The 21,049-nt window shown below is 35.1% G+C and overlaps 2 protein-coding genes across 4 annotated transcripts; both read right to left on the bottom strand.

Annotated features, from left to right (window-relative positions):
* Positions 1-488: 488 nt before the first annotated feature.
* On the bottom strand, positions 489-9,889 carry LOC128188645 (carbonic anhydrase 14-like). The gene is made up of 8 exons (XM_052859819.1): positions 9,749-9,889; positions 4,397-4,426; positions 3,841-4,011; positions 3,342-3,490; positions 2,317-2,409; positions 2,130-2,193; positions 1,733-1,890; positions 489-1,339 (listed from the first exon to the last, which is right to left on the bottom strand). The coding sequence occupies exons 1-8, from the start codon at positions 9,813-9,815 to the stop codon at positions 1,103-1,105; spliced, it is 969 nt and encodes a 322-aa protein (XP_052715779.1). The 5' UTR covers positions 9,816-9,889; the 3' UTR covers positions 489-1,102.
* Positions 9,890-17,621: 7,732 nt separating this feature from the next.
* Positions 17,622-21,035, bottom strand: LOC128187290 (RWD domain-containing protein 4-like). 3 transcript variants are annotated; one of them, XM_052857617.1, is made up of 7 exons: positions 20,892-21,035; positions 20,584-20,645; positions 19,681-19,761; positions 19,036-19,145; positions 18,582-18,627; positions 18,212-18,319; positions 17,622-18,005 (listed from the first exon to the last, which is right to left on the bottom strand). In XM_052857617.1, exons 2-7 carry the CDS (start codon positions 20,605-20,607, stop codon positions 17,826-17,828), a joined length of 549 nt encoding a protein of 182 aa, XP_052713577.1. In that variant the 5' UTR covers positions 20,608-20,645; positions 20,892-21,035; the 3' UTR covers positions 17,622-17,825. The 3 variants fall into 3 exon arrangements, with proteins under 3 accessions (XP_052713577.1, XP_052713578.1, XP_052713579.1); XM_052857618.1 differs by having other exon boundaries at positions 20,850-20,941; XM_052857619.1 differs by having other exon boundaries at positions 20,906-20,929.
* Positions 21,036-21,049: the final 14 nt, after the last annotated feature.

Below are 21,049 nucleotides of genomic sequence, written 5' to 3'. Positions count from 1 at the left end.
TATCAAAGATGAACGGGAGGAACAATACTTGTAAGATCAAACAACATGGGTGGATATTTGTAGACATTGTTCCTTTTGAAGAAACCTCGCATTTTATTAACGAAACATCGAGGGTTATTTGATTTTCCCAAGAATCTCATAAAATAGGGGAGTTTTGTTTCCAAGCCTCTAAAGTAAATTGAAAAATTCAAACAGTTTTCTTTCCAATTTTGTTGTTTTTGTTTGGTAACAAACAAATGCATTATGCAATAAAACCTTTCACCGTCAAACTTCTACACGGAACTACAACTTGTCAGAGAATGCATGAAGGCGCTGTGCATACAGCATACAAATGAATTGTCTATTTCTGTAAGATTGATCAGGTAATTGACACTTATATCACAGGTAAACAGGTGGACAGGTAAGGCTGTGTACCGCCGTGCGTTCTCTACTCAAAGGCTTCCTCTATTTCCTGCACCTTACACAAAATGGAAGAGAAACAACCTGTACAGAGTTTACAATTATTTATTTGGTTTCATATTTTGTCACATCAATTGTTTAATAACTTTTAAAAAGGTTATTTTTAATTTTAATCATTTTCTCTTTATTCTTGCATTGGTATCGAGTCACAGAAGGGAAGTAAGATATTACAGAAACAAAATAATGAGTATCCAGGGATACAAACATACACAAAGGGATATCACAGTTAGTTCAGGTAAGTCGATCACGTGGAAGCGCCCGGTGTGTGGGTCCAGCAATGACAAGCAACACTAGAGAGTCCGGCGTACAAACAACAACTGTACATGCAGTAGCAACGCGTACAGCGGCTTTTAAAACAGTACAGTGCAACAAATTGAATGTTACAATGTGGTATATACTGATATCTAAACAGATAAACAAAGCATACAAGTATTACTTATGGTGGCAAACTAAACAAGTGTACATTCACCTACATCAGTTTCTTTATCGTTTTCACTTTCTTATGCGTCATATCGTTGATTCAAATAAGAGATGGTCAATAAGAGTTACAAAATGTATCGTAGAGTTATCTTAGAGTATGTATGGACTGTATACTTCAAATACAAATACATCGTTTTCACATCTGGACCAGTGTATCAGGATTTCATGAGAGAAATTGAACAAATAAGAATAATACGAGTACGTATAATATTGAGACGTTAAGCACCGCTCCCGAGTTGAGAGGATTGGACACCGGCGGAAGTTGTTGGGTTCTTCCGTTAATGTTACTGGTGTAAATGTTTCTGTGGTTGAGAGGCTGAATAGGCCGGAAGTCGTCGGTTAACTCAATATCCGGTTCGGTTGGGAGATTCTGCTTCACTTCGTGTCGGAAGATCTCAAGCTATAACACAAAAATGTGACCGTGTAATTGATATTCTATACCTTTTGAAAAAAATCAACCTTGTTTTCGAAATGGTTGCTATATACCCGGTGTGTTTTCCCCTTTAATTAATTGCTGTATCATCAGGGGTTTATTTCAGTCAGGTACTTAATCTTTTAAAAATGATTGGTAATGTTTTTGCAGACTAACCACCGCCAGCCGGTGTATTTGGATATGTTGTTATGTGTATGTTGAGATTGTCGCAACACAAAATATAACCTCAAAGATAGTGGATAAAAAAAAGGCAAACGGGGACGTATGATTATCAGGAGGAAGCGTGACCACGTCTCTCTCTCTCTCTCTCTCTCTCTCTCTCTCTCTCTCTCTCTCTCTCTCTCTCTCTCTCTGACCCACCTGCCGCTTGGACACCTTGATGGTCTCCTTGAACACTGTCCAGATGACCGTCTCGTAGCAAGGGGGCGTGGTCAGACTGCCCAGGTACCGGTAGTACGTGCTCAGGTCGGCGGGCAGGAGGGAGCGGAGCGGGGTTGCCTCGATCTCGACGTGGTCGTCTAAAAACCATAAAAAGAGGTCATTTCTTAGAACGATCACCACAGAGTGATTTCTTCCATAACGGAAACAAATGTCATCAAACGCAAAAGGGCAAATTAATATATAACATGCCACATTTTTTTATTTCCTTGAGTTACTACTGTTCTTTGATGTTTCCCTTTGGCTTATTATAAGAAGCGATAATATATTATATACCAATGATTTATGAATTTATCAGTATCGATATATATTAAGTTACCTTTGTGGGCTATTTCTTTGAAGTGGGAAATAATTTTCTCAAACTCTACATTTTCTTCGCCAATCTAAAACAAATGACCAACTCGGTATTATATGGACCTTCAATAAGAGATCCTAGCGAATTCTATATGAAAATAAGAGACAGCCTTGTTTACCAAAAATTGATATTAAAAGACCAGCCGACTCACCTCAAAGAAGAACCCCAGGACTTTGAGGCCCTCCGACTTATCCATGGCGTCCTTGACCCCCGTGTAGCGGGTGGAGTGGTGCACGATATGCATCTAAAGAAAGGATAAGAACTTATCGATAAACGCCGACTAGGAAACTTAACGAAGACAATTATGTATGCATATATAAATATATATAAATATAGTCAGATCTACATTGTACATTGCGGATATTGGAGTTGTCCATCTTGAGTAGTTGATATGGACGGCGTTTAACAAAATCGAAAGGTGCTTTGTGCATGGCTTAGCTAAAGCGAGACAACTACGTGACCATAGAACTTTTGATGCCACTGTCTCCAGCATTGCCGTGGTCTGTCTGTATAAACTAGTAATGTATAAATTAAAGCGATTAATGTCAGGTACTTCTCAGTTATTTCACAGTTACTGGGAATTTGTTTTCTCTTTAGTTATTGCACATGGCCCAACAATTTACATCCCTTCCCTCAATCTGAACTACTAGTTAGGTGTTTCTTCTGAAAAGGTTATAACTATTCTAAGGTTAACATCTTTTCCAAAAGTATGCAGTATGAATTGTACAACTGAACTACTGATCAAGTTTTCTTCTTAATAATACAAGCATAGATCTAGAGGAAGGGGGGAAGGTGTCAGGAGGATCCAGATCCAACCCCTGCAAAATTCAACATCGTTATATTTACATCATTAATGCCTCATACCCCCCCCCCCCCCCCCCCCCCTGAAAATTATTCTGGATCGGCGCAGATCGACATGATCTCAATTTGTTCAAAACAACTCAAAAACTGCTTCCAGTTCATATGATATGATATGATCCTCCCCCCCCCCTTTTTTCTGTTTTCTGGAATTTTGAAAACTGTTTTTATTTTCGGTTTAACTTTTTTACCTTTCTCTCGGTTTACCTATGAATTACATTACGGCAATGACCCATTGTGTTGCGAGCTTAACATCCATGGGTTAACAGTACAACTATATGATACCGCTGATCCCCGGGTTTGTGCTGTGATTCTTACCTCCATGGGGTAGCGCTTGTTGTTGAGCGCGTGCTCTGACCCTCTGTCGTCCGTGGCCCCCCAGTGGAAGTGGAACTGGGCAGCCTGGTAGTCATGTGACAGACCCCCACCCCTCAGGCGCGGCTGGAGTCCGACCAGGTCCACTTGTACTGTTGGGAGAAAGAGTTACTTTGTGTACATGTCATGTTAAAATCTAGTATCAATTTGTGTACAGTATATATCCAAATAACAAATGCCATTCATTCAGCAACAATCTGTGTACTACTATCTACATACTTATATTCATTTGATATGTCTTTTCTCCATTTTATAAACTCACTTAAACAGAATTTAGATAATTAAAATTCAATTGAAATATGTAACAAGTTAGGTTTCTCCAATTAAAAATGCGCGTTAAATTTAAAACAAAACGTATAAACGAAATAAGACTTTTCATTAAATGTGGCATACTTAGTTTTGAATTCAAATTGATCCCACAGCGAGGCTGTGGTATAGTTACCCGTATGTCCGTTGTTTGTCAGGCTCATGTTGAGATTTTTGATCTGGTCGTAGCCGTCCATCTCAAACTCTGTCAGTTTGTGGTCCACGAACACCTTGTGGGTCTCGATGTGGACGGGGGACTGCTTCTCACCCCCACAGGTCGGGTACACCGCGTGCCAGTGAGTCGGTCCTGACAACAAACAAATCATTGTCATCATTTTTATTTTTTATACAATGAAACTTTATAAATTTATTCTGTTAGTATTTGACAGAGGTATTGTCTTCTTCAACATTCTGTTTGTCAGCAAAACATATTGTCAAATGAGATTTAAATACGTACTGATTTATGGAATAATTAAGAATATGCCAGCTACATTACACAAAATCTCATTACGGTCTCTCGACAGAACTAATTATAATTATCTTTTTTAATGTATTTTTTTCCAAAAGTTCAGTAATCTTCTTCATAAACAGGTTTCCACAACAACATAAATTGATTCATCTCTCTCTCTCTCTCTCTCTCTCTCTCTCTCTCTCTCTCTCTCTCTCTCTCTCTCTCTCTCTCTCTCTCTCACCGTGCTCCCCTTCATAGCTCCACTCGTTCCCTGTAATATAAGGAAATACAATGATGAGTTCTCAAATTTTTAATTCAACATGCTTTTAAAATGTCTGGCAGCGATAACTTTAATTTCAATTCAATAAATCAATGTACAGAGCAACATGTGGTTTTTTATGACATGATCTCACAGGAATCTTGATTTTATTTTAACCACATTAACCACTGACTGATTTGGGTGTCGATATGACCGACATACTAGATTTTTCAATATTGAATCCCTCAATGGCCGCTTCATACAAAGTTTGCTTGATCGTCTCTCATTTAGATATATTCAGGGTTCATAGGTGGATATTACTTTCTGAATATTTTTACAAGTAGTTGGGTTTTTTTTAAACAAGGACTGTGTACCTTTGCGATCAACAGAACATCTACCTTAAGAAAGTATTTCTGATTGTATAAATTGTTGCAAAGTCAGACAAACCTTCTCGTCAGCGGTTCTGAGTAAGCCCATCTTTAACAGTATGCTGTTTTTGTTCTGAAGAAATTTACTAGTATTTCCAATATAAGTCAAAATCAACATCTTTTAAGACGATTTATTATGTTTTTAGAGTAACTATCTCTTTAAGGTTTCTATCAAATAATATAGCAACTTCACCACGAGCTTGATCCCTGGTCAACTCATGCTTGTTAGATTTCCTTAGTAAGCGTATCAGAGTTATTGTAACAATCATTTTAGAAATAAAGAGCAAGGTAGAAAGTTCACTGGGATATGAACTTGGTTGGTCACGTGATCAAATCCCATGGAAGCCCAGCGGGCTTCTCAGAAGATTTGATCACGTACCAACCAAATTCATAAACCGGTGAACCTTTTAACATTGCTGTTTATTACTTTTATAAAAAAAAAAAAAAAAAAAAAAAAGCAAACCGTTTAGAATTTTTAAAATTAACGATTTTTTATGTTTACGATAATCCAACCGACAAGCGATAAGCGCGATATGTTCATTGTGACCTCATGAAAAAGTTCACACAGAATTGAACGTTTTTGCTATTCTAAAGGTTCACATAAGAAAACATATTTGCAAATGTAAATATTTGAAGAAAAAAAATAGAAAAAAGGTGTCATTAATTTCGATTTGAATTCAACTTAAACATAATTGCTATGGTAAAAAAAAAAAAAATTAGAAAAAAAAATGGCCATCGATTTCAGTTGAAACCCATTCTCAGTCAGTCTCAGAATATATATTTCAGTAGCAATATATTCAGAATTAAATTATGAAATTGTGAAAACGAAACATCGCAAAATAACTTTTATTGGGATCTCTTACCATGATGATGGAATTCAATTACAGATTTAGTCCTGGCCAAAACAAATGACGTCATAATAATAACAAATTTTAAACAACATCGGGAATATCCGGATAATTGCATGATGGTATTGCAAATATTCCTGATAGCACCTTATTCTTGATCTGCTTGCTGTGCAAGACAAGAAATCACGCGACTCGTGGGTTCATATCAATATTAAAAGAGATTGCGACGTCACAGAAATCATACCGACCGAGAATCTCTCTAGGAATACCAATGAGAGAACTCGATGACTTTTAGACAAAAATAATGACAGGTCCCCTAGAATGGATGAATGAATGAATGAATGACTGGATAACAGGTGATGCAGCGCTTTACTGATCCAGAGGAGCTTACAATGAACCACCGTACTCTAGTTTTCTATTTTAACCAAAGGATGGTAATTAAATTGGCAAATTATATTGAATTCAATTTCATCGCTAGATTTGTATTTTTATGTATATGGTTCAGAAAAAGTCACTTATTTCACTGGCATTTATTTTTAGAATTCAAGGAAGAACTTTTAAATCGTTCATGTACTTTGAGTTTCACGCTTATTGCTACTCAAATGCAACAACATCTTATATTGCTTTAAAATTACAACAAAAATATTAGAATAATTGTTATACTTGATATATGAATTACTGTTAAACTTTTGACCAGGGGCGACAAAAGTGCATGTAGATAGGTTGTTCAAATTAAAACATATGTAAACATATGTGATAGCATCTGCGACAGTAAATGACGTAATAACGATTGATTATAACCACCAAAGTCAACAGCCCGATTCCAAAGCGCTGAACGTTGAAATTTTCTGTTTCTCAGTAAACCACGGATCTACACGTAATTTGTTTTTAAAAGAAGATGAATATCATAAGACAATTATTTGTGTACGACGCAGTTTGATAGAACTAGATTTACAATTGTTATGTCCGTCACAAAGAAGAGACTGGAGTTAGTCGTTTATTGTTTATCTTCATTGGTACAATTGTGGTTTTCAGGTATTTTACATGATCATGAGATTCTTTATTTGATAGTTGATGAATTTTTAATTTACACGTGAGGTTCAACGATAAAAAAAACTTAATTGATATGAAAGTAACTTTTGTAAAATAGCAGTCTTTTTTCTCTGTTGCACAAGTGCTGTAAAGTTTCAACGGTAGCAAGCATCGCTGTCCTAAAGGATAGTTGTAAATAAATCTCTTCCATGTTTGCTGCATTCTTTGCTGTTCTAATTATGGATTGAAACATAAGCCCCTGTATAGATTGATTAAACGACGTGTCTTGTATACTTTATTAAACCTTTAAAAAAATGATTTCTACAATTAAGCGGTTTGCTTTTTTTAATCCCTGTGGCGACCTTGCTCTCAGTTTATTACCAGGGTCACCACAGTAAATCAGATTGCCGTACGGTTTCTGCTGAATTGATGGATTCCATTATTAACGTAACAACCCTCGACCACCAAAAACCTTATGAATTTTAATGCCTTCCTCAAATGTCATGATGGATAAATAGCTGTAATAGTATCAAAGAACAGGACTATAGTTAAATCGCCGACTCAAAAACACGGGGCAACGTACGTTATTCACATGAATTAAAAAACCTAAATTTATGTTTTGTTTTGTTTCAAAAGCATTTTAAAAATTTTAAAAAATATTGATCTTAGTTGTCTCACTTCCTGTAATTTAGCGTTTGGACATTAACATTTTCTGTTTTATATAGGAAATTCCTAAGGAATGGTTTTAATTCTTCGCGATTTATGAACAAATTAATACAAATAAATTGCTTGTCTCAAAAGACCAAAACACCGCAATTAAAACGTGCATATATTTCAAATATAAAAGTAAACTATAAAAGCTTTGATATTTTTCTGTTCAACATCTGGAATGACTTCAGTAAACTAATTCAAACCTTACCTGCTCCTGCATTGGTTAACTTGACTCCCAAGATTAACACGAACAGAGAGGCGAGAGCCAGGCTGTATACTTGGTGGTTCATAGTGGCAGAAGCACTTAAATTGAAAAACCAGATCGCCCCCCTTTATATACCTAGAAAAGTCAAAGATTCTCGGATAAAAGAACTCAGACACCAGAACCGTGACGTCACATTCCCAGCCAAACGGCACGTGTCTGCAAAAACGCGCGGAAACAGAGGGCGACACCAAAAGAATTTCAAAAGAAAAACGAAATTGTTCATTGTGGTCAGAGCGTTGTGAAATAACAAAAAACTAAGACAATCTGTTAAAAGTACAAAAGTACACAGGTATAAAATAAAGGTGTTGAGGAGTGTAGTAGTATACCAAATAGTTATACCTAATCAACCGTAGATGGGCCATAAACACAAGACCTGGTCAGCGGCTATGTCTGTTGGGCGCAGTGTATTTATAGATGTTTTACACTGTCACAAAATTGATAACGCTGATAAAGTAACTGACAACCGTTTTAAGTTTAATAAGAATTTTTTATCATTTTATCGCAAGTATGAGCACTTTTTTCTTATAGTTTTATCACAATTTGTGACTATCTTGATAGATGTAGATTTCACGCCCTTCAGGGGAAAGATCAATGAAGCGTGTCCATTCGGGTATCGCTGTACTCGTTTCTAGACACCAGATCTCACGTTTGGCCAAAAAAGGGGGGAAATACAAGTTTAAATTTCCAATGTGTAGTTCTTACGAATCCTTTTTTTTTATATTTATTTATTTTTTTTAAGACAATAAGATTGCGACGAGTACAGATCGATCTTCAATAGGATTATGAGATATGGTTAAGTTTGGTTATAATTATTCACGTCAGAGGGAAAGGACTAGAATTCGACAGCAAAACAGATATCAATATACAAACTGTTTTACACAGTCAGTCAAAAATAGGTATTATGTATTCTTGCTTCATACATAAGAAAGAAGATGGGTAGATAAGGAGTCAAAAATACCTATAAAAGGAATGATGAGATAGTGTAAAATTAAAATCTCAAAAAAATCTGTTATTCATGGATAATTCAAAACAATGTATATCTAACATATCCTTAAATCTGTTCAATAATTGAATATGTTGACTCAAACTGGCGTATGCGTATCAAAACATCCAAATAGTGCCAATTTTTTCGAACTTCAATGTCTTTTCTTTTACAGAGTGGGACTGTGCTCCACATTTTTGTAATAGTCTATATGAGGCCTAATGGAAAACAAACCGATTTCAATCAACAAAAATGTAGAGAGATGACCCACTTTATATTAAAAATATCATTTTGTATTCCAACAATTGAACATTTTAAAAAACTAAATACAAGAACGTCAATTCGTGGCTAAAGTCGCCGATGGAATTTAAACTATTCACTTTTGTGATTAAAATGAGCACCAGACATTAGGAAACCTTACAGAACTAGGCGTTTTAGGTTGTGGGTCCGATACCCTAAATTTAAGGCAAATTTTTGTCTAATCATTTGTTAAAATATTCAATGCTGAATATAATTAAAGACTGTCCTTTTGCAAACTTGTTTTGGAATATTATCAATAAATTGAATCGGAAATAAATAAATTTGAATTTGTATTTTTACGACTAACCAAACGAATTTACTCATTGTTTGAATTCCTTGTTCTTACCAACAAGAACTTTATTATTCTATATTTAAATTGCAATATCAACTTTGAAAATACCATAGCTTGATCTTGTCAAAAAATAGTGTTCACATAATTTGAATGTTACCAAATGAAAATATATTCAAATTTTAAATCATTTAAACCAGGACCATTGACTTGAGTGTTTATTTTTGTCGTTTTATTGTAAAGGAACAATTTCATTAATAATAAATTTTCAATTCAAGGATAGGTAAAATTGCTTAATATTGTTTTTTTTCTACGTAACAAAAAGCACAAACCAAAGAAAAGAAAATGGCATACACAAGTGTGTGTGTCGTTACAAACAGTCAAGAATGAAAAAAAAAAATTATTTATACCATTTTTATTAGCATTAATAAAAAAATAACTAAAAAAATCATTTTTGTTTTATAAATAAAAGTTCAAACCTGCAGCTGAGACGGGGGAGGCGAGACACAGAAGGGACACAGCGACAAAGTATCCGGCGGTGGTCATTTTTCCTGACCCTTACTGGCGGTGGTTCCACGGAGGTTCTGGCTGAATGTGGAAAGTAAGAGCCACCCCGTACTTATATATGCAGGAACGCTGAACTAAATTTAGAATTTATTATCACTTAAAAATTTTTGGCTATTGGCGAAAATATCAATTAGATATAGTTCTGGAGGCGTGTCTTTTGACCTGAAAATCCAGCGACCTCGAGTTCAATCAAGATCAACCTCCTAACAGCTAGGTTAGTGGAGGAATAAAAGGCAAAAGTTTGGGGAAATGTTTATAAAATTATATCAAATTTTGAAAGTAAATCGCTATAAGTAAAGACAAACATATTCTTCCATCTGTGTATTTGCCTTGGAACAAGATAGCTGCCTGGCAATAAAACATCAAAGCGACCCTGAATTGTCTGTAGATTGTATAACTTCCTTGCTGTCGTTTTTCCTTCCCTGCAAACAACCAGAACTCGACATGTTGTTTACTAAGTACTTTTCTTTGGACATATTGTGTCATTTTTACTTTTCTCATAGTTCGGGGGTTCAAAGGGACACCCTCCAACTAAAATTTATCATCCTTTGTAAATTTCCGGCTTATAGCAAACGTCAACCGGGAAAATAGAAACATTATCAGTAATATATAATCGTTTGACTTTTTTAAAACAGTAAAATATTGTTTTTGAAGCAATTGACTCTGTTTGACGACCGTTTCCCGGTAACTACGCGTGTCAACTTGCTCATTTATTGAATTCAGTGGATGTCTATATAAAATATAAAGTTTGGTAAGTAAAACACTCCAGAGTGAATTATGGCAGGAAAGCAACAAGAAAGCAAGAGTATAAAATAAAACACAAGTATTATTATAGTGCATTAACATAGAATGCTGGCACCATCGGTCGGTAGTACCCTAGGGTGCTATACTGATAAAGAGATACATGTATAATGAATTCATATATCTGTACAATTCAGTTTGTTTTAGAACAAGAGGTCTATGGGCCACGTGTCTCACCTGATAAAACGTTTTCATCAAAAATTGTATGTTTCTATTTTTTCTTTTATTAGAATTTGACCTTTTATTTCAGCCCAGGCTTTAAAACTCCATATAAATCTATTGTTTTACGTAAAAGAAAGCATCTCCATGTGTGAATGAGGCTCCTTCATAATCAAGGGTTCACAGAGAGAACCTTTTTACTCCTTATCAGGGTTGTGTCATTGTAATTTTCTAAATTAAGTTCTAAGTAGAACGGATAAAGTTTCCCTCCTACCGGTATTTATTCGTAGGTTGAACTTTGCACCCTTCTGTGCCCTAGTATTTTGGTTAATGAAAGAGGGTTCACTGTTTGAACGATTTAGAATCTAGTCTACATAAAGGCTCTCTTGTGAATTGGTGACCCTTTTTCAAGATGTTGATTCCCCGTCACCTAAGAATATTAAGTGCCAAGTTTGGTTGACTCACGATCTATAGAGAACGTTTAAAGTTGACAGACGGACAACGGTTAATCAGAAAAAAAAATTTACTTAATTCTGAAGAGACAAAAAAAAACCCTAAGCAAATATAAGATTGTTAAAAATCACAGAAAAAAATAGTTTACATTAAATGTATTGCTGCCGACATAGTGATTTGGAGCAGAATTATATAGTTATAGTTTTATAAGTTCATAAAATGCTGTGTAATATAGATAAAGATAAAAACACACAAGCCCTTGCATCAATTGACGAACACTTCACAGTCCAGACCAAGCATCAAAAGACATCAGTCGCACCCCTCAAACCACAGAGTGATGGGCGGGGTCAAAGAGCATCACGTGGTGTGCACTCTTAAATAAGACGCTTAACAATGCACAGTGCTCAAAAGTGCACAATAGTGCTCAAGGGGCAGATCTACACAGTCTGCGGTTCTCATGTGATGTCGAAGAATTAATCGTCATGATATAAACAAAAATCAGAAGTCTAAATGTTATTTTCCAATGTGTAATTTTTTCTCCCGAGACATATCACCATTATCTGTATCTGGCTGTTAATTGTCTTCGAACATGTACAGTTCTCGCATCACGACTGACATATTAACGGTGAAAGACACTTTACGTTACTATCAATTGTTCTTTTTTATGTACGTAGATAGTTCTCCTTTTGAAATATATTTCATTTTAATGTGTTAGTAGGAAGAATCAACTATTTACATATACATGTATTAGAAAATACATTAAGGGAGACCTGCAGTCACAACGATTGGGGTCCTCTCTCCTCACAACGATTGCATGGGGCCCTCTCTCCTCACAACGATTGCATGGGGTCCCCTCTCCTCACAACGATTGGAGTCCTCTCTCCTCACAACGATTGGGGTCCTCTCTCCTCGTATGTAAAAATATCATGACTCAAAAATTGATATTGATCAACCTGTGATCAGAGCTGTGAAATTTAATCCATAAAACTCCATTTTTTAAAGGTGATATTGAACGGTCAATCTATACTACTATATTAAAATAATAGACTCGATTTTTTGGGCTTTAATACCGAGAAATCGGAAGAGTACTGTCTTTTGTTTTATATATTTTTAACATCATTGGTACTTGGAGATTACCAATTTGTTTTTATTTTTTCTCAATCAGGCTTCGCTAATTAATAATCAACAAAAATTCCTTTAAAAAATCCGGAAATCGTCTGAATTTTTCGGATTTTACAATCTTGCGCATGCGCATTAGATTCACGCTAAATCACGGGATGCTCTTTAGTTTATGTTTCCACAATATCACATGTGCATGGATAAACTCAATCTCTCACCAGAGGGCGCGTTCCGCAAGCTTCACTAACTGTGTTGAAGGTATCACACCGGTAATCGGCCAATCAAAATGAACTTAGTCAATTGTAGTTCCATATATACTTCAGAATTATTTTTTCCTTGACTGCATTTTTACATTTTCCTTTACTCAGTTTTAAAATTTTTTGTACCACTGAGTAGGATATTTCATGTATTTTGTTAGGTGATGATTTTTTTTCACAGGGACTACTTCTTTCAGGGCTCATGCAGCAGCTTCCTGTGGAGTGTGCAGTCTGTTTACATACAAATGGAAAACACGTGGTTTTGAGGGTAGACCTGTTTGGAGCTAGATATTTTGAGAAAATGCAGTATCGCTTGCCCTTTTTATGGTGTTAGCTGATGAGATAGGTAACAAATAACATTTCCTCCGAATATTTTGTCATGAAAAATACAAACTGATTTTTAAGAATTTTTTCCCCTCTATAGTGTTATATAGTGAAAACAATTACCGGTGTGATACCTTGAAGCACAGCGTAATACGCCCTCTGGTGAGAGATTGATTCTGTTCATGTAAGAACATACGGGATATAACTCTAAGTGCGTTTTATATGAACAATTCCGAGAGGTCTGAATGTCAACATGGTGTGCAAATTTGATGCATCTATTCTAAAAATGCCCGACATAATATCCAATGTCAACCCGTGCACGCACGGGTCAAAGTCTAGTGCTTTATATTAAGTCGATTTTAGTCAGTTCAGGGTCGGGTTTTTTCTCTGGGGGCAGTATCACAGTAAGTGTCAGTCTCTATTTAGGTCTGTCATCAGCTAAATGTTGTCCATTGATTTAGGACGACTTCTAAATCCTGAATATACACATACAAGTTTTATTAATTCATCGTCATTACATAATTTGTGGAATGTACGCATAATTTTTACAAGTTGTAGAGTGTTTTCAAGATAAAATAGAATTCCATAAGGCATAAATCGTAATGATAAATGCATAGTTTTCTTTAATTTAATTAATTTCTAAGACATTGTGAATATAATATATTAATACATGAACATTAACATGGTAAAAATTCAATTATACAGTAGACGGTATTTAAGTGACGTTTTTTTTTCTTCTTTTAAAATGATCTGCTGTGAAGTTCTTGTAAGATCAATGAAAGATTCGTGACAGAAATTTGAAGGAAATTACTCTAGCACTAGTTCGTCATTGGTGGATAAGGTACCCGGACTATTTATACAGAAATGGCTAGACCAGCCATTGTTTTTCATGAAATAACTTAATTCCTTTTGAAAATTGAAATGAGAGATCTATAACAATATGATATATACCATACACAGATATCTGATACAATGGCAAGTTTGTTGGAAATGACGTCATCAATGCATTCCACATTCATTTCCAAATATGGTGGATGAAGAGGAAAGACTTTGTAACAATGTAACTGCGAATTTGGTTATACTAGGGTTACTTAAGTATCTTAAATAACTAAAAAGACCCATGATGTCCAGGCGCAAAATTGGCTTTACTATACTGTCAAACTTGTCAAAGTTTCCCGTAAAAAAGGTTAAACAATAAATGGGCTCGCAACTTTTTTTTATATATCTAAACCATGACTGCTACCTTTTCAGCAGATAAAAATTTAAACAAGTTTTAAAAATATTTTTAATCGGATGAATTTCTAAAAATGGTTAGAGATATGTTACTTTATGTTTTACCCAGTGTCTGTCTCTAATGGTACTTCGGGCCATTCATTCAGTGCGGTACCATTCGCGGCGCTTTAAATGGAATGTTGATAAGCGTAAGGTTATACTAGTAATACAAAAATCTGCATTAGAGATGACAGGGTATTGATGTGGTCTTTTGGTAAGTCAATGTCTGCTTACTGACCAGTGACTATCTCGACCCTCGGGGTATACCGAACCACGCCGACGACACGTGAAAACGGGGTAGGCTCATCTGAATATGCAAATTAGCCGCTGTCGTCACGTTGGATACCATGTGCTACACTGAGTTCCGGAGTCTCTTTTATGAGATGGTTTAAAAACTTCAATTGAAGGATGACAAAAAACATCTATATATGAAATAAATAATATTTCGTACACTAAACACCTTTATAAGTTCATTCAATACGTGATTCAAATACAGCGTTCTCTCATGCAGTGGCGTACATCTCGTATACACGATTATATAACACGTTCATTTTCTCCGTGTTTCTATACGTTCCTGGTTTCATTTTTTGGATTGAATTTTGTGATTTTTGGGAGTTGATTTTAATCAACTCTCCTATGCAGTTACTCAGGCAAACCGAAAGTGAAACAGTGTTTGGACCTATGCACAAATCAACACCGCTGACAACATTAAGTTCTAATCAATAAATTCGATGTAATGAGTTCTTAAGCATCGTCCTTAAAGAAAACTCATTTATAGTTACCTTGTAAAAAGTCAGATTTTAAATGGTACGAAGAATTCGAATATTTTTTGAAGTCGTACATTTTATGTATTCCTACGCCAGAATTCAATATAGTCTCGTTCAACCAGACGCTCGGCTGTCTCAGTAAATCTCCGACAAGCAGAGATTCTCTCTTGCTTGTCGGAGATTAACGGATACAGATGAGAGTCTGGTTGAACGAGAGTAGAGTTCAATTTTTCTTGGATCCATACAATTTCTCATAACTTTTTCGATTACTAATTCGTAGTAATTATAGAATAATTATTTGAATATTACACATCATAATTGATATCGGGTTCTCACGAAATTCCTGTAGGATTCAGATTATAAAAATGTGCTTAATTCAAATACTTATAGGAATTTACTTGCCACGCAAATTAACATATCGTTGATTTTAAAATAAATAACAATCGATAAAATCAACTCCCGTCAGTACTTCAGTACTTTGATTAAAAGAAGTTCTCGTGCATACAATTGCCTAAGAGAAGTCTTTAAGTGATTTATGAGAAATTTTGCAAGTGAAATTTCGTGGTAAATATTAAATCGCTTAATCTTAATACATACAAGCTATGTTTTAATAATTTTCAAGTTAACGGAGCAGAAAAGTAAATCCTTGAAAATTCCAAATGTTATAGAAGCGGTCGAAATTGCGTTATATTTTGGAATCGCGGACACTGATAAATGTGAGCCTAGCAGAAATCGTGTAATGCAGGCAACCATAAGTAGTTTTCAAATTCCATTAGAGATGTGCGTATTAAACAAAGAACGAAATAAAGAAAACGTCTGCTTTAATTTAATCTTATCAATTCGAAAGAAGATGGATGAATAAGGCGTGTAAAAGCCCATAGGAGGAAAGATTAGAAACTACAACATTAAAATATTATTAAATCTGAAACTTAAAAAAAAAATCAAAAACAATAATTTAACGTAACATCGGTTTGTTACCCTTAAATATTTAAATACTTGCAATAGGTTGATTTGAACTGGCGTATGCGTGTCAAAACCTCCAAATAGTGTCATGTTTAAAACTTCAATGCCTTTTCTTTTATAGAGTGGCTCTGAGATCCATATTTTTGTCATAGTCTATAAATGCAGTTAAATGGAATTAATGTTGAATTTAATCAACAAAAAAGTGGAGATATGACCCACTATACTTTAAAAATGTCATTTTTTAGCCCAAAAATTGAACGTTTTAGAAAAAATACCAATCTAATTAAAATTAGAACTTCCATCCGCTCCCCGGTTTTCGATATGTCAATCTAATTAAAATTAGAACTTCCATCCGCTCCCCGGTTTTCGATATGTCACGCGACATATCGAAAACCGGGAAGCGGATGGAAGTTCTAATTAGAACTTCCATCCGCTCCCCGGTTTTCGATATGTCACGCGACATATCGAAAACCGGGAAGCGGATGGAAGTTCTAATTTTAATTAGATTGAAAAAATACAAGTCCGTAAATTCGTGGCCATCGTCTCATAGAGCACTTAAACAACGCACTTTGTTGTGAATGAAATGGCTCAGTGGTTAGAGCACCAGGCATTAGGAAACTTAATTTATAGAACTTGGGTGTTTAGGCTGTGGGTTCGATACCATCAATTCTAACGGATTTTTTTTTCTTATCATTTTTTTTTAAATATTTCAATATGACTATTATAGTTAGAAATTACCCTTTTTTTAAACGTATAATACATGTAACATATCAAATATATTTGATTGAAAAAATGTTAAATTTGAAATTGTATTTTACGACTAATCTTATTCCCCCATCTTCTTTAAAAGGAAATCTTGTTGTGAGATTGTTAACACTCTTTCGATGTGGGTTACGATATTGATCTTGTTTCGATTTTTGGACGGGTGTCGGTTATTGGAGCGGAACTTGTAACCTTGTTCCCATTTCTTGGACATAGTCCCTGAAGTGTAGCATTTAACCTCGATTTGGAACAAGTTTTAATCTGGGACACATTACTGCCCTGCTGACCTAGTCAGCTCTCGTCTACGTGACTGTCCACTGCCCCCAGAGGTAGGGTCGTCTGATCGCCTGTGATGGGCGGTGACCTGAATAAAGCACAATGCAATGAGGCGTGATGAAAGTCTTCTTACTGTGTTGTTACTAATTTCATTTGAGATAGATTGTCAAGGACCTTACAATTAGAAATTACTATTAGTTATAGTGAGTGACCTACACTGAACTGCAATTTACTTTAAAATGACCCCCTACCCACCCTCATGTAACACCTGTTTATCTAGCTTTTAGTAAAAGGACATTTATCTACTGTTTATTTACTGTATAAACGCCTCCATATCAATCTTCAACAGAAAAGAACAGGCTTTGGGATAGTGCTTACATGTATTGTTTGGCATCAGACTTTGGGATTATGAAACATCTTATTGACTCAGCCATCTAAGGAATAAACTTGTCAGCTGATGGTGTCATCGCAATTCACTTACAGACCTCATGGTTCAATTTCAACTGTTGCCCTCCCAATTAAAATTAAGATATCAGAACAAAATTTTATAACTGTTGTGTCACACTTAGAAAATTTCCATAAAATAATTTGAATATGATCTATACAACAACACAGAGTGAAGACATCTAGAAGAGTTTTTAGTTGATTTTATTGTATTTCGTACATACACCAGAGTGTTTACAGGACAAAAAATAAACAAAACATCATAATGACACAAAGACCGTACACTCCTTTCAATATAGATATATCAACTGTTTCATTTCCCCCATCCCAAACCTATCAACAATTCCCCAAGCACCAAAATGTCCAGTGGACTTTCTAGTTTATATAGTTGTCTAGTTTTGTGACCCAGTTTGTGAGAGGTGCCGTATAACGTCGACCCAGTCCCATCCCCGAGGCCTCTCCCCCGAGGCGTCCAGTCGATCAAAGATTTTGCGTTTTTGGTTCTTAGTTAACTGTTCCTTTTTCTCCTTTTTCTTTGCCACTTCTACCACAACAGTTTTCTCTTCAGTAACCTTGAAACAAACAGAAAGAATTCAAAATTTAATAGTATAGTTCCTTTTACGCAAAATCTAGACTTGTGTTATTTTCAATGATTGCTTCTTAGGAATTGCTTTTTTTTTTTTAATTCTTATATTATATAAGAAGGTAGTTTCAAACAAGATTGCATTTCACTAAATGAAAATTTTCTAAACATTTTTCCTCTGTGTACAATGCACACCTGTGTGACTGGCTGGGATTCTGGTTGCTCGGCAACAAGGTCATCATAATTCTCCTTGACCCACTCAAACAGTGTGTAGGTCATAGCACAGCCCAACAGGTCAGGGATCTGTAACAGTTGTAACACTATGCTTAATTTGTGCAACAGCACTGTTATAAAAATTACCATCTAATGGTTATTACAAAGTACTTTAAATTCTCTGAAAGTCCTTTGCATCAGATAAACAATCATTTACACACATCTTTGGTAAGGATCAAACAGACATACAGAGGGCAGTCGCACAGACAGACAGCAGGAGGACATACCAAAAAACAGACAGATAGACAGACAGATGATGGTGGGCGGCCGTTCGTACAAACAGAGAAATTACCTGTTCTTGGAGTCCTTCATTAATCTTACTCTTCACATTATTGTATCTGTAACACAAAGCATGTACACATCAAGTCATCAGCTATACGAGTGACTAGACCTCACATCACATGATTTCCACATGAATTTCTAATGGAAAGAGCAAACCATGAAAATCACTTTTTTTTTCTTTAAACAAATATTACGGTACTTTTTCACAGAAAGTAAACTTAAAGTTATTAATAAATAATAAGTGCATATGCTGTGGTGATAATTCCAAGGATATAACAGTATCAAAATATTCACTATCAAATCCCATATGTGAGTATGCAATTTACGGAGTAAATGAAATAATTTACAGGAGACTGAGAACAATGTACATACATTTATTGCTTAAAAGAAAGTAAGAAACAGGTCTTCTTGTGATATGTTGAGACTCTGATGTACAAGTGTAATATAGTGAGAGTGTGACGTACATGTGCTTGTTGTAGAATGTGTCCAGATTGACCTGGGGTGGGATCTCGGGGTAGTCCTCACCCCACACAACCTCCACGTTAAAAGACTGGAATGATCCTTCCGCTCCGTACTACAAAAAGAAACATTCAATTGGTTTACCTCAGACAGTGGATAATGGACAATGATTGCTGGGAGCAAGGAGGTTTGTCTACTGTTTTCAGATAAATCTACTAACAAAAGTAAACTAGCACTAGTAACCTTAAAGGATGTTCTAATCATTAATTTCCAAATGCAATGCATGATTTTAGTCTTGCACTGTGCATTTTATTGAAAGTTCTTTTTTATTTGCCTGAATTAATTTACCCGTAATTATTCCTTGATTATAATATACATATACCCAAAAATGTCAAATACAGAAATGAACATATATTTCAGCATTTAGCATTGTTTAGAATACTAAATACGAAAGGCCATCTTCCTGCATTTAGCATTGTTTAGAATACTAAATACGAAAGGCCATCTTCCTGACACTTCAATATTGCAGCCTCTTCTGCTTTCCACATTAAAACATTTTCAAAGTTTTTAAGAGTATAGAGCCTCCATAGAATTGGTCTGCCCATATAAATCAGAGAAATGTAATATTGATGTGTGTACATTTATGTTACCTTATACTGAAAAGTGGTCAGACTGACTTCTTTAAAGTTGTCATCTCCCTCATAGATAGAATGGAGGACCTCCAGCTCCTCCTAGAGATAGAATGGGACAACCTTAGAGCTCATACTATGTGTACCAAGCTATCTTTGTTCAACAAAGTTAACGCGATCATCAAATGATCTGTGGTTGTTGATGTATATTTTCTCAGAACTCAGAACTCGATAAAAATCTTTCCCAAGATTTCTATCCAAAGTAATTTTAGAGAAAACAATTGACTTTGTAAACCAGATATGTAGCAACATCATTTCAATCAGTATATATGACATGTTAATGTATATCTTACCTAACTCATTTAATTTTTAAAAATAAACAAAAGCATCAAACAACCTGACCTTTAGCATATTAGAAAGAAGTAACAGAGTTTTAACCATAAATATATATATTTTGGGAGTTTTGGAAAAAGAGAAAAAAAATCATGTATTTACAGTTTTTGGCTCAGATTTTCTAAATACAAAACTTGGTGTATTTATCAAATAAGTTCTAAGAAGCCATGACGTAGACTGAAAATGAGACATTAAAGGCCGATGTTTTCAATCGGGTGGTTTACCACAGGTAAGTTCAGGTGGGGGTGGAGCCTCTATTGAAAGAGGTGTGAAGCCCCGAGGGAAACACACTCGCTTGTGTATACATGTCTATATACACGGGGTGTTATAATGCTCTCAACAGAGTTTTTTTCGATGATCTAGAAAAATATCGTATTTATATATATCTGATATCTTAATATTCCATGTTTTAACAAAATAGACGGAATAACTGGAATAACTGGGGGGAAATTGAACAAAGAACAGGCTAGATATTCTGTTACAACCCGATAGCCATCTTTTTTATCTTGATATCACAAATCAAGAGCTTACCTCTTGCTGTTCTTTACAACTCATATTCTGACCATCTATGTTTCTCTGTGTACCATTTTGATCTATCAACAAGGAAAAGTATCTACTATTGTAATTTAAAAAGGTGGGAGACAACCCATTGTTTCAAAGACTTGTGACAGAACATTCAACAACACAATGCTTTATGTAAACTTGGAAATTTGGTTATGGAAATCATTAAACATTTTATTTTCAAATCTAACGTTTCATTTTACGATAAAATTTTATCAACAGTGAAAGAAACATATGCTGATTAAACAAACATAGAAGAGTTGACAACACAAAATCACCAAAATAGGCCTACGACGATTTTCATGCTGACATGGGCGCAGACATATTGGATGCTGAGTAAATTAACCCGTACTGAATATAACTCATTTCAAATTAATGTTTAGATTCGTTTATATTTACCACTCAATCATTTTAAGAAAACATTAAACATTCTTGA

The sequence above is a fragment of the Crassostrea angulata genome, chromosome 6, assembly GCF_025612915.1.
Source record: "Crassostrea angulata isolate pt1a10 chromosome 6, ASM2561291v2, whole genome shotgun sequence".
Taxonomy (NCBI): Eukaryota; Metazoa; Mollusca; class Bivalvia; order Ostreida; family Ostreidae; genus Magallana; species Magallana angulata.
The sequence above is the reverse complement of the archived record's forward strand: the minus strand, read 5'-3'. Positions and strand labels throughout refer to the sequence as shown.

Bases quoted from the DNA above. Each gene is read 5' to 3' on its own strand.
- LOC128188645 (XM_052859819.1), bottom strand. From the start codon at position 9,815: ATGACCACCGCCGGATACTTTGTCGCTGTGTCCCTTCTGTGTCTCGCC. The intron at 2,194-2,316 runs GTGAGTCGGCTG...CATTTGTTTTAG, and splicing joins TCCTGGGGTTCTTCTTTGAG to ATTGGCGAAGAAAATGTAGA. The intron at 1,891-2,129 runs GTAACTTAATAT...TATGGTTTTTAG, and splicing joins CAAAGAAATAGCCCACAAAG to ACGACCACGTCGAGATCGAG.
- LOC128187290 (XM_052857617.1), bottom strand. From the start codon at position 20,607: ATGAGTTGTAAAGAACAGCAAGAG. The intron at 19,762-20,583 runs GTAAGCTCTTGA...TTCTATCTCTAG, and splicing joins GTTGTAAAGAACAGCAAGAG to GAGGAGCTGGAGGTCCTCCA. The intron at 18,006-18,211 runs GTGTGCATTGTA...GTTTGTTTCAAG, and splicing joins AATCCCAGCCAGTCACACAG to GTTACTGAAGAGAAAACTGT.